Raw genomic sequence first — 13,854 nt, 5'->3', positions numbered from 1 at the left:
CATTTTGGCAACCTTTGGTTATTGATGAGACAGAGACAGATAAATACCATCGAATGAATGAATAATAATAATTATATTGCTTGTTAAGCGCTTACTGTGTGCCAAGCACTGTTCTAAGCTCTGGGGTAGATACAAGGTTATCAGTTTGGAAACAGTCCCAGTCCCACATGGAGCTCAACCCCATTTCTTCATCCCATTTTACAGATGAGGTAACTGAGACACAGGGAAGTGAAGAGACTTGCCCAAGGTCACACAGCAGTCATGTGGTGGAGCTGGCACTAGAACCCAGGTCCTTCTGTCTCTATAATATTAATTTCATTCTTATGATCTTTTTTTCAGATTTCTCCCCCAGCCAATTCAACTAAATCATCGCAACGGGGCTGAATGGGTCTTTGCTTAAATGCTTTCCTTTGATTTCCTAGGATAATTGCCCTCTGCTGTTCAATCCACGCCAGTTTGATTATGACAAGGATGAGGTCGGAGATCGCTGTGATAACTGCCCCTACGTGCACAACCCTGCTCAGATTGACACAGACAATAACGGGGAAGGTGATGCTTGTGCTGTGGATATTGATGGTGATGGTAAGTCCTTATTCCTTATAAAATGCCTACACTTTCGGGTCAAGAGTAGAAACCAAAATTTGTTTTGGTGGTGTATGGAAATCCTTTGCTGTATTCATTGCTGATGTTTGATCAACTGATTGAGGATTTCTCAGAAATTCCAACTCCTAAGTGTGCTCACTACTTTGGGTACTTTTGTTGACTCCTGTGTAACACAGACAGTACTACCTGTTTTGACATTTTGGATTGATTTGCTTCTTCTGCCAATTCAACAGACAAGTCCCTTGAATCCCACAGCCCCGGCTGAGTCCCTTGTTCTCTTACTGTATGTATACAGTGGATCCTCTTCACAGGAAAAGCCTGAGTCACACAATCCCTCCTAAATTCCCATTCTCTGCCCTCAGCTCTGTCCTAACAGCTGACTAGACCCCACTGAAACAGTCCACCTGAAATTGTGAGCTTCTGCTTCTATCCCACAGAGAAAAACTGGCTACAGGAAAGAAGGCAAAACTAGGGAGAAAGAGATATTTTTCAGCCCTGAGAAATATAAATAATGAGGTTCCCCAAGGCATCTGCTCTAGGGTTGGTTTTGTTTAACCCTCTTCATAAATAAACTGGAAGGGAGAGTGTGCCAGAGGGGACACAGCTCTTCCAGTCAGTGAAAACAGTTTTGCTCTCTACATTTTAGAGGGAACAGAAAGATTACCCAGATAGGGGAGTAGAGAAACAAACTTACAGTAGGTGGAAAGGGTTAGGACTGCACAGTCAGGAAAGACTCTGGCTGAGAGAGGAATTGATTGAAGTATACAAAGTCATGAAGACTATGGGTAGGGCAGATAGAATTGTTGCTCACCAAATTCCACACCTTAGGGTCAAGGGGACACCCATTCGAGATTGAGGGTGGTTAAATTCAAAACAAACAAAAGGAAACTTCATTCAGACACTCAGACTTGGTAAGTGAAGCATTAGGAGCAGATGAGCACCTTAAGGAAGTAAGTGTAAACTGAGAAGAGAAGGAGACACAGAAGAGAGCTTTGAGGGACATCCACAGTTAGGGGGTTGGAAGCAGAGGATGAGCCAGAGAAGGAGACTGATAAGAAGTGTCCTGAGAAGTAGAGGAATAGATTACCAAGGTTTTAGGAATTTGTTCTGAATGAGCACATATATGATGAGTTGATTCTATTTTTTAATAATGACAATTTTAAAAAAAGTTTATTTTATTTATGATTTCTGAATTTTGTAGTCTTTTGGGGAGCAAAGGCAAATAAAATCCAAAGTTTTTAAATTAAATTTGAAAATGTGTTGCTTAGGCTTCTAAAGTCAGATGTTGGTGTATAAGTGCTTCCATTTCTTTCTTTCCAACCTACAGATGTTTTTAATGAGCGAGACAACTGTCCCTACGTCTATAACACTGACCAGCGGGACACTGATGGGGATGGAGTAGGGGATCACTGTGATAACTGCCCCTTAGTGCATAATCCTGACCAGGTAAAGGATTAGCTAATGGGAGACTGAAGTGTGCCCTGCCTCTAGACATGTAAAATTAATCATTCAAAGGTTTGAATTCGTTCTGACAGTAAAAGTGCTATGTCATCTCTTTGATAGTGTTCCTACCCCCAAATTCTTCTTTCTCCTTCACTTTTCCCCTTTCCCCTTCCCCACTGAGAAAATTTGGTCCAATTTTAATGGACAAAACAGAAGGGAGTGGATTGCCTCATTCCTCATGCTATTGGAAAGTGCTTTTCCAGATTTGTACCCTTACACTAAATTAAATAATAATTAATAATAATACTGGCATTTGTCAAGTGATTTATATATTCCAAGAACTGGATTTAGTGCTGGGGTATGTACAAGATAATCAGCTCAGACACAGTCCCTCTCCCACATAGGGCTGACAGTCTAAGTGTCCACCTACTATTCTGCTGAATTTTAACTCTGGAGTCATTGGATTTTCACATGTTGTGTTGCTAGGACAGTCTCTTAACAAGGCTGCAAGAGGAAGAAGGAGAATGAGTTTTTAGTTCTAAATTCCCCCCAAATTGCCCAAGCACTTTGTGAAGAAAGCAAGTTTGTGCTTCTCTTCTTTTTTATCATTCAAGCAGCCTGTATGGCATTCAAATTCTGTCAGAAAGAAAACTATCTCAAGTGGACGTATTTGAAAGAATGTTGGATGACAAATTCTAAATTTGACTGCAAATCAAAGGAAACATAATTTGAAAGAGTTGGTTTTGCAAGCATATGTTGAATAGTTGTCCTTAGTTCATGGGAATGATTGGAATACACATATAGTGAGTTATATTCAGTCTCCCACAGATGTAGTAATACATCTGTCTGGGCAGGACAATTGAATTTTTCAGTGATGATATGTGCGTATGCCTTTTTCAGACCATTACTGTGGGGAAAATTGCTGCATCTATTGAGTATTCCTCTATCATCACTTTAAATAAATTGACTTCAAGTAGGCCCTTTAGTTCTGGTTTTGATAGAAGAGCTCTTCTGAGTCCTTCTTACTCTTTAATTGAGTAGTTGGAACTGGTTTTCATTTTAAATTTTATTTACTGTCTAGTCAATTTCTTCTGGATGAATGTTGAAATCAAACCTCTTGATAGCTCATTTTTTAGTAGGTCCATAACTTTCTACTTTGGCATTACCAATATCTAAATCTACTATATGAAGATAATGGTGTTTCAATCAACAAGTTAGAACCAAATGCTTAAGAGCCTGATAAAATTTCTGTATTTCATGAGCAGGATACATTGATTTCCAAAATGATATAAAGCCTTCTGTGGGTTCTCTGAGGCTCAAAGCCTATTTTCGTGGAGTTAGCTGCCCATGATCCTTGACAATCATTTTTGTGAGCCTAATTCCCTGGTGCTGACATCAAGTTTATAGCCATGTACCAATTCCTGTTTCTTATCGTTTGTTAGACTGATGGGGATAATGATCTCGTTGGAGACCAGTGTGATAACAATGAGGACATAGATGAAGATGGTCATCAAAACAACCAAGACAATTGCCCCTACATCTCCAATGCCAATCAGGCAGACCACGACAGTGATGGGAAAGGAGACGCCTGTGATTCTGATGATGACAATGATGGCATTCCAGATGACAGGGACAACTGCCGGCTCGTGTTCAATCCTGACCAGGAAGATTTAGATGGTAATCACCTAGCATAAGGGGAGGGTTCTGTTTTAAGTTCTTCGGTGGACTGAAAAACTGGCAGAGAATAGTAACTATAGGGAAGCTCTTCTGAGGGAGAATTCCTGTGTCTGCATAGTGAAATCCCCTGTTGAAGCCTGCAGAATGGAAAAATGAAAAGATTTCTGGATATATTGTGAGCCTGAAATTCCTAAAATGCTAACCTTGTTGGATGGTAAAGTGCTCTTGGAAGCCACCTAGGATTCACTGGAGCTGCCCATCCAAGGTGGTGGAGCAAAATCAATGTTGTGTTTACTTTGTGAAACATTTGGGGATCTTGTAGGATTAAGTGGATATCGATTAGTGCTTTTTATTGACTAAGGGCTCTTAGGCTGTGAGGTGCATGAATGACAGGGACCATGACTATAATACTAATGACTGTGCATTTGTTAAGATCTTACTATTGTGTCCAGCACTGTATTAAGAACTGGGGTAGATAAAAGCAAATCAGGTCCCATGTAGGGCTCAAAGACTAAGTAGGTGAGAGAACAAGTGTTGAATCCCCATTTTGCAGATGAGGGAACTGAGGCAAAGAGATGTTTAGTGACTTGTCCAAGGTCATGCAGGATGTACAAGGCAGAGCAGGGGTTAGAACACAGGCCCTCTGACTCCCAGGCCTGTACTCTTTCCACTAGGCCATACATCTTCTCATGTCTTCACACTGTCTAATACCCAGCTGTGTGCTCTCTCCTAGCTAAGGACAGTGCTTTGCACACAGTAAGGATTCAGTAAATACATAAATAGAGAAGCTGCCTGGCTTAGTGGCAAGAGCATGGGATTGGAAGTCAGAGGATGTGGGTTCTAATCCCAGTGCTGCCACTTGTCTGCTGTGTGACCTTGGGCAAGTTGCTTAACCTTTCTGTGCCTCAGTGACCTCATCTGTAAAATGGGGATTAAGACCGTGTGTCCATGTGGGACAACCTGATTACCTTGTATCTACCCTAGAGCTTAAAACAGTGCTTGACACATACTAAGTGGTAAACAAATACCATCATCATTATTATTATAATAAATACAATTGAATAGTGCTTAGTACAATGCTCTGCTCACAGCAAGGGCTCAAAAAATAACATTACTACTAGGGTTCTGGGGTGCTCCCGTGAACCATCCATTTCCTGAAGAGTTATGAAAATGATAAATTCAAAGCTTGGGTTAAGTTGGTTAGAAGCCAAAGTTATGTTTGCAGGGTCCATTCCCTTTCTCCCTAGATCTGCAGATTCTCCAATTCTCAAATACTGACTTTTATGCTAAGATAGCCCCCAAATCTGACTCTATCCAGCACGAGACAAATTATAAAATTAACTGTGCTGAAAATTAGATAATTAGATGTCTATTTCAGGTCTATCAGGAAATGGACATGAAGGGACTGGGCTTAGTGAACCTTCTGCAAGCTGCCTCTGGCCCCAACCCCTTTCTTCTTCCCTCCCTCCAGACAGACTGGATTATCCGAGCCTCAGGCTGAACTGGTGTAGAAGTGGGGAAGAACTCCACAGCATTTTACTTTTCATTTTCAGAAGGAATCTCTGCACAAGGTTTTAGCCAGAGAATGATACCTCACTTCTCTATTTTCAATCATCCAAATTTGGGGGTCTTTTCTTTGTGCACAGGTGACGGACGAGGTGATATTTGTAAAGATGATTTTGACAATGACAGCATCCCAGATATTGATGATGTATGTCCTGAAAACAATGCCATCAGTGAGACTGATTTCAGAAAGTTCCAGATGGTCCATCTTGATCCCAAGGGCACTACTCAAATCGACCCCAACTGGGTTATTCGCCACCAGGGCAAGGAACTAGTGCAGACTGCCAACTCTGATCCAGGCATTGCTGTTGGTGAGTTTTCAAATGGGAAAGGTGATGACTCAATAAATGAAGTGTTGAGCTCTCAATTAACAATAATAATAATAATGTGATAATAACAGTAATCATTGCATTTGTTAAGCACTTACTATATGCTGAACTAAGCCATGGGGTAGATACAAAAAGATCAGGTTGATGACGTTCTTGTCCCAAATGGAGCTCACAGGATAAGGGGGAGGGAGAACAAGTGTTGACTCCCTATTTTAATGATGAGGAAGTAAGTCACAGAAAAGGTAAGTGATTTACCCAAGATCATACCGCTGGCATGTAGTAGAGCCAGGATTAGAACCTGAGTCCTCTGATTCCCAGGCCTGTGCTCTTTCCCCTAGGTCATGCTGCCTTTCTGGCTTCAATTTTATCTGGAAAAGGAGCATACATATTCTAGTCTTCTGTCACTTGTTAAATGCTGTCTATGGACCAGGTTCTTTGATGAGTGGGGAAAGGTTCAAGGGCATTGATTCAAACATGGTCTATAATCCATCTGGGGCTCTGTTTAAAGATGATACATGGCAGACAAAAATGCCAGGAAAGAGAAAATGGGGCAAATTCAGTGGAGAACAACATTCACAAAAAATCATAAAAAAAGGTGGAAGTTCTTCACTGCTGGAGAGAGAGCGAGCAGTTCTCAGAATCCTCTCCCTCACAGCAGGACTGTCTTTCACCTGACACCCCTTCCCCTGCCCCCACAGACTGTAATCTCATTGTGGGCAGGGAATGTGTCTATTGTTATATTGTACTCTCCCAAGTGCTAATGCAGTGCTCTGCACACAGTAAACACTCAGTAAATATGATTGAATGAATGAATGAAGTCACAACTTTCCAACATGCCAAGAGGTATTACAGTGAATTCAAGGCCCCAGTGCAGTAAGAATGGGCTTCAAGCTGCCGTTGGTAGGAAGGATGGGAGGGAGGAAATATCATGACCTGGGGCATAGTGCTAATGTCTTGGGGTAAGAGAGCCTTTAGATCACATGGCTGCCTTCAGTAAACTCTTCTGTCCCTAGAGACTCTTCCAGACTCTGACACTAAAAGCAGTCAGGTAACAGCATGGCCCTGCTAAAGGGACGGCATTATGTTCTCTCTGTAGGAAATTGTCTGGCTCTGTGACTAAATCCTTTTCATTTTTATTCATTTTTATTCAGGTTTCGATGAGTTTGGCTCTGTTGACTTCAGTGGCACGTTCTATGTCAATACCGATCGTGACGATGACTATGCTGGATTTGTATTTGGATACCAGTCTAGCAGCAGGTTTTATGTGGTTATGTGGAAGCAGGTCACCCAGACTTACTGGGAGGACAAACCCACCAGGGCTTATGGCTACTCTGGCGTATCCCTCAAAGTGGTGAACTCCACAACCGGGACCGGAGAGCATTTGAGGAATGCTCTATGGCACACGGGAAATACAGATGGGCAGGTAAGGCATAGGCACTAATGGGGATTTGATCAGAGGAGGGAAAATTATGTCCCAGAGCTCACTTCAGGTCCCTTGTTGATTTTGTCCATAACCCATTGAGTCTTGTAAAAGCAAAACTCAAGCTCATTCTTAGACTGCAAGCTCACTGTGGGAAGGAAATATGTCTGTTTATTGTTATATTCGCTCCCAAGTGCTTAGAACAGTAAGTGCTCAATAAATATGATTGAATATGAAGGGGTGTAAATGGAATCAAGTTTAGCAGCATGTCCATGCATCTGTGGCCAAGATGTAAAGCAGCGTGGCTCAGTGGAAAGAGCCTGGGCTTTGGAGTCAGAGGTCATGGGTTCAACCCCCAGCTCTGCCACTTGTCAGCTGTGTGACTGTGGGCAAGTCACTTCACTTCTCTGTGCCTCAGTTACCTCATCTGTAAAATGGGGATTAACTGTGAGCCTCATGTGGGACAACCTGATTACCCTGTATCTACCCCAGCTCTTAGAACAGTGCTCTACACACAGTAAGCGCTTAACAAATACCAACATTATTAAGTAAAGAACTTTTATACCATAAATGCCTTGAAACGTTCATTAATCAATATTGTGAATGTGAAATACTTTGTGTTTAGCCCTTGATAGCTAACTGAAATTTGTAAAGGGACCCTCCCATCCAAAGACTCCCCCTGCTTAACTGGGCACCTGCTTCTTTTTATTTTTTTCATGATATTATACTGACTTAGAAAGCTGGTTGCTAAAGTCTTTCTTTTGCTATTGATTTCTGAACCTCTCCCCCTCCCACCAGCCAGTCCCTTGCCACACTTTCCAAATGCAGAGGTCATATTAGTTAAAGGATTGCCTGTTACTTTGCAAGCATGGAGCAGTTTAGCATGCTGAGCGATAAGGATTCATTTGTTTATTTGCATTATTGTTAGCCTTCCAGTTTCCTTAAATAAATAGAATGCATTTGTTAATCCCCTGGGGACAGAGTGTGCTCTATAAAGTATTCTTTGGGGACTTGAATATCCACGAGTCTGTTCTTAGACATCTTAGACTGATGTCCCGCTACCACCTGCTACCTCTGACTCTTTAGCTCTGCAGGCTCCCCTCTCCTATTTTTTCCTTACCCACTCCCCAGTGTGGACATACACTGTATGTCCATATCTCAACTCCCTTACCTCTGCTGATGTTGAACGACCACCAGCCCTGAGCCCTGGATTAAATCCACAGTGTGCTTCCTTGCTGCTTGTGCTCTAGTGTTCTTTTGGCAGAAATCCAGGCACCAGACCAATTTTGGCCTCTTCAATTCCATCCATGCTTGCTGTAGCAGTACAATCTTCTCTTCCGCTCAACCACTTTACTTCTCTTCCCGCAGTGATTCCCATATCCATTACCAAACACAGTTATTCCAGACTTTTTACTTCTTCCTGATACCCCAAGTGACCCTGCTTTCTAGCTGTCATGACTCTGATGACCTTATCATCTCCTATGGATAAAATTGAAACCAGCAGGTGTGAGCTCCCTAAAATCTTCTCTTCAGCTCCTCAGTGCCCTCCCACTTCCACATCCATTCTCCCATTCTTCTCAGGTATCTCTCAAGAGAAAATCTTCCGTCTGGTTTCAAACACTATCCCCACTTGTACTTTCAACCCTGTCTATCTCCTGTATTGAAAAGACTTCTATCCACTCTTCTGCCCCTACTGACCACCATCTTTAGCAGTTCATTCTCTGATGGTTTCTTTCCCTTTGTCTTCAATCATGCTCCCACCTCCCCTATCTTAAAAGAAACCTTCTTTGGATCTCACTGTACCCCATAAATTGCACTTCATCTCCCTACTTCCATTTTGGTTCAAACTCCTCTAATGGATTTTACCTACTGTCTTCATTTCCTCTCCTCCAAATCCTTTCTTGACACTTTACAATTCAGTTTTTGTTCCCTCCACTATCCTGAGACCACTCTCTCCCTTTTCTCTCTCTTTTTTTCTCAGACCATTAATGATCTCCTTCTTAATAAATCTAACAGATTCTATTCTAATCCTCCTCAGGTTCTTGGCTGCTTTTTAACAGTGTAAACAACTCCCTTCTCCTGGAAACCCTGTACAGACTCAGTTTTCTGGACACAGGTCTCTCCTGATTTTCCACTTACCTCTCTGGCCATTCCTTCTCAATTTCTTTCACCCTCTGCCTTTCACCCCCTGTTGGAGTTGGGGGGTGGGGGGAGAAGGGGAAGGTCCCTCCAGGGTTCTGACCTCATCTTTCCTTCTGAAGCCCGTCCACTCACGTCTTTACCCCTTCCTGGAAAACCTTCCCATTTCCAACCCATTAAATCACAGCTCTCCCCTTCTTCAAACCTCTTGCAAAATTGCAGTTCCTTCAAGGAACCTTCCGCAATGAATCTTTAACATCCCCAGATTTTGTCCTCTCCACCCCCTGCTGTTACCTAAGTATTTCTGGTTCCCTAAACCCCTATATACTCATACCCATCCTTAGTGCCTAGTATACTTACCTTACATATTTCACAGCTTAAAAGCATTAACTCAGGTACAGATTCCCTTTTCCTTCTTTTTCCTGCCTGGAATGCCTGTCCCCCCCATTAGACTGTAAATTCTTACAGGGAAAGGATTTAGTATAGTGCTCTGCACACAGTAGATGTGTGCAGATATGTGCAGATGTGTGAAGATGTAGATAAATACTATTATTTTACTGATTTCTAGGTGAGAACTTTGTGGCATGACCCGAAAAATGTAGGCTGGAAGGATTACACTGCCTACAGGTGGCATCTAACCCACAGGCCCAAAACAGGTTACATAAGGTAAGGGCTTATGAATTCTTCATTTCCATTATTACCTTTTGCTGGTTGGGAGGATGATGGACCAAAGAATCATGATTAATTCTAATGGACAACACAGAGAACAGCACTTGTAACTTAATTAGAAATTCCTCAAGGGAAGTCTTCAACCACTTTTTAATATCCCAGTGTTTGATATTGTTCATTATTCCTGTGAAGTGGTCTTTCTAAAATACAGAAAATCTGCTTGATGGATCCATCATAGCACATACTGTAAAATAAAGCAAGAGAAACAAGAATACAGAATCAAATGAATTCTGAAACAGAACAACGTCCATAAAAAGTCCCTCAAGCAGTCCCAAAATGATGCCAGCCAATTATCTGGTGATTTTCTTGGACAGCAAGACTGGCATCTTTGTAACTGTGACCTTGCTCATTGGAAAGGGAGAGGAGACTAGTATATACCACCAGTGAGGTGGAAATTAGGATCCTTTCTGTGATGCATCAATATGATGCAATATCTCAATATTCTGTGCTTCATCTGGAAACAACTTCCACAAAAAGATCTGCAGAATTTTGATAACATTTTAAACCAATTTAAGTTGCAAAATGACTTGAAGTGCTTAAGTGTCAATGTTACTAGTGACATCGACAAACTTACCTGTCTTTTGCCTACTGGTTAAGCTCACTAACAGTGAGAATTGTAAATATTTCTGAGTCATCGGCATTTGATTTTGTTTTTCATTCTTTCTTGGTGCCAAATGGATGTGAAATTATTGCCACAGCTTAGGTCCACTCAAGGGGAACACATTTAAGAAGGATAAATGGTGTTTTACCTGATTAACTCTGTGTGTGAGGTACTCACATCTAATAAGTAAATATATCATCAAAAGGGTGTTGGGAACCTCTTCTACAGGTTCAGAAGGTTACAGTCAGTTTGTGATAAATATGCTTTACAAGCTCATATGGTCTGCTTTTCTTTAATAGAGTACTAGTGCATGAAGGGAAACAGGTCATGGCAGACTCTGGACCAATTTATGACCAGACTTATGCTGGTGGACGGTTAGGTCTCTTTGTCTTCTCTCAAGAAATGGTCTTCTTCTCCGACCTCAAATATGAATGCCGAGGTGAGTTTTCATGAATTACAACCATGAAAGACTTCAGAACAATAAAATACATGAAACTTTTATGAGTAAAGGTGATCTCATAGAATGCAATGAACACCGGGACGATTATGTGGAAATGTCAGTGAGTCAGAGGGGTGAAAATCTGAAATTTAACAGTATCTAAGTAGTGGTTTAGACTTGAGGGCTCTCTATTGGAGTGAAAAGAATGAGGGTACTCACAAAGATAAACAAACTCTGACCGTAGTAGGGACAAGTTCACCAAAGGAAGTCCAGACTCTTTATAGAGGGAGAGAAAATCAATACCTCAGGAATTGCCTCCCACTGTTCCCTCCAGTCCCCAATCAGTGAGGCCTAAAAATCCCCATACCCTCTAGATACCCCTTTCTTAATACAGGTTGATTCATCTATCAACAGTGGAAATAGGAACAACCCTTCCTACAGACTAAGTCGATAGGTCCTTCGTGCCAAATAGGATGGTTTCATAACTGACATAATTTCATTATGACAGTGAAAATTTCAAGAAAATAATGACAAATGTAGGCTTTTCCTCTAAATTCTGATTAAAAATAAAACTTCAGAATAGAAATAGGGGTAAACTGGTAAAATCATAAAGGCCATCTCCTACTTAGAGATCCTGCTGGCACTTCGTTGGCACTAACTTGTCTTCTCCATCTTTTTCTAGATGTCTGAACTGTGGTTGCCGCATTGTCAACAAAGTGTTGTTCAGGCTGTGCTTACTGGATGCCTCAGCACTCCCTGGTATTTCCAGCCTTTCCCTGTGCCCTTCTGCTCCTTTTCTTAGTTTGTCTTTTCCTTTGAGTGAATTTCCCCTTTGTCCTCTCCGGAGCCGTTCAGTCAAACCCAATGGCTTTTGAGAACTCATATCTATGGATCCCAACTGTTGAGTGTCCAACCTTCTCCAGAAGCAAAAGGAGATTGAACCCTGAGGCCTGCCTTTAGAGTGAAATCGGAGCAAGGTTGAGGTCATTGCTTCTGTTTTTTTTTCCCCACAAGAATGACGTTTACATAGAAAGTGTAATTAAAATATTTATAGAGCGCAGAGCTAAAAGAATTTACTGCAGTTCATTCATTGTCTTAACAAAGCAGGAGAAAGTGTGAAACCACTTTAATCATTTACCACTGAACTCTTTTTGGATCCACTAACCACCCTACCCCAGACACCTAACTATTTTGTGAGCTGATGAAGAAAAGAGTCAAAACCAACAATGGATTATTTGATAGAGGATAGAGGAAAGATCAAAGGAGAAAATGGCTTGATATCAAGAGGTGAAAGATGTTTCTAAAATCATCCATTTCTCATCAAGACCAAAGGGCTGATGTGGCTTGGTTAAATGTATGTAATTTGGTGCCTGACCCAAAATTATGACCAGCTAATGGGATTTAGCCAGTCAGAATTCAGTTCAAAATTTGTTTTTGTGGTACTGAACCCAAAGGTACCAAAGCAGAGAGTCTCAATTTAAGGATGTTGTTCTTCCCATCATAATGATTTAAAAACTCATCAGTTTGTCCAGGTCTTGGGTAGCTTTGTATTCCACGACAGCCTGAGATGGGTTTTTGCCCATTCCACTTTCCCATCTCTGCTGCTGAAATTAGTAAAAAAAAAAAAAAAAAAAGCACTTTGACATCTAGGTCAAAGGAAAGATGGCAGTGTTTCTGCTACTCGATTTGGTAACACATTGAATTAAGGTTCCAGTTATAAATGATTTGTTCATATTTTTTAGGTGATTATAAAATGCAGTTAGACTTGATAACTTATTTTAAGCATGCCGTAAGTGCAGCTGGAGAAAATAAGGTATAACAAGCATATAATAACATGTAGATACTGTTCAAACATTGTATATGCCTGTTGAAAAACATGGTTTTATACTACTAGTACTATTATTTTGTTTAAAAGCATGCTATAAAATATCATATGAATAAATAAATGATTGCTATTTTTATAAATGGAACCTTAATATATACTGTTACCTATAACTGTAATGCAATATTTTATATCATTTCCTGTCTGCTGTATATAGATAGAAGGTTTTTTTGTTGTTTTAATACTGAAAGATACCAGTGTTTAACCAAATCAGGTACATCAGTTAATCAGTTATACAATACTATACAATTGCTTGATGTTTCTTTTTGCTTTAAGTTGCATGAACCCTGTCCAGAGGGAATGCTTTCTGGGTGGATGCCACAGAGAGAGTTTCCAAAGAGATTCACCCCTCTGGCGAACAGTGGGCAAAGGGAGACATGGGCTGCTTTGGTTTCTCCCTCCTTCCATTCCTCTTTTCCTTCCTCCCTCCATCTCAATCTCCCTCTCCCACTCCTTTCCTCTCCCCCACCCAACTTCCCTCCCTCCACCCTCTTCTTTTTGAAGGCAATTCCAGCTCTAGCTATGAGAGAGAATCCACAGCTTCTGATTCTGTTGCACAATTCGTATTAACAAAACTCATTTTATACTCCTCCTTAGGAGGGCTTTGGATTCTGTTGCAGTTCAGACTTTTGCTGCCTTTAAACCTTGTATCCTTTAAGTCCAGTTAAGAATGGGGCTGGAGGGCTGGGTCAGGGGGCTTCATTAAATGTAACTATTGTAATGGAGTTTTTGTTACTGTGTCAGAACAAGACATCAGTGTGGGAACGATGATGTTAATATTTAGACTGTATCATATTTTCCTGTGTAAATTATTTATGGTGTCTTTCAAACCTTTCCCATCGGATGCAAATTGATGAAACTTCATTTATTTTGCCAAAAATTGTAAATAATTATTTATTTGTTTACTTGGATGAAGTTTCATTATCGACCAGCTTTCATTTAGCTAGAGCCTCATTTTTATACTTTAAAGTTTAATAATGGGAAATAAATTGTAAAGAAGGTTTTATATTAAAAAGAAATTTCTCTTTA

At 40.9% G+C, this 13,854-nt stretch overlaps 1 protein-coding gene across 3 annotated transcripts in view; it reads left to right on the top strand.

Annotated features, from left to right (window-relative positions):
- THBS2 (thrombospondin 2) overlaps positions 1–13,854 on the top strand; it is a 46,287-nt gene extending 32,433 nt beyond the window's left edge. For all 3 annotated transcript variants that reach the window (XM_029049168.2, XM_039915059.1, XM_029049167.2), the window contains 8 exons: positions 423–582; positions 1,931–2,049; positions 3,489–3,723; positions 5,370–5,597; positions 6,767–7,038; positions 9,743–9,840; positions 10,804–10,943; positions 11,626–13,854. In XM_029049168.2, coding sequence (XP_028905001.1) covers positions 423–582; positions 1,931–2,049; positions 3,489–3,723; positions 5,370–5,597; positions 6,767–7,038; positions 9,743–9,840; positions 10,804–10,943; positions 11,626–11,633 — 1,260 coding nt within the window. In that variant the 3' untranslated portion in view covers positions 11,634–13,854. The remainder of the gene's footprint in view (positions 1–422; positions 583–1,930; positions 2,050–3,488; positions 3,724–5,369; positions 5,598–6,766; positions 7,039–9,742; positions 9,841–10,803; positions 10,944–11,625) is intronic.

Source organism: Ornithorhynchus anatinus, chromosome 21, assembly GCF_004115215.2.
Source record: "Ornithorhynchus anatinus isolate Pmale09 chromosome 21, mOrnAna1.pri.v4, whole genome shotgun sequence".
NCBI lineage: Eukaryota > Metazoa > Chordata > Mammalia > Monotremata > Ornithorhynchidae > Ornithorhynchus > Ornithorhynchus anatinus.
This window is presented reverse-complemented; position numbering and strand designations above follow the sequence as displayed.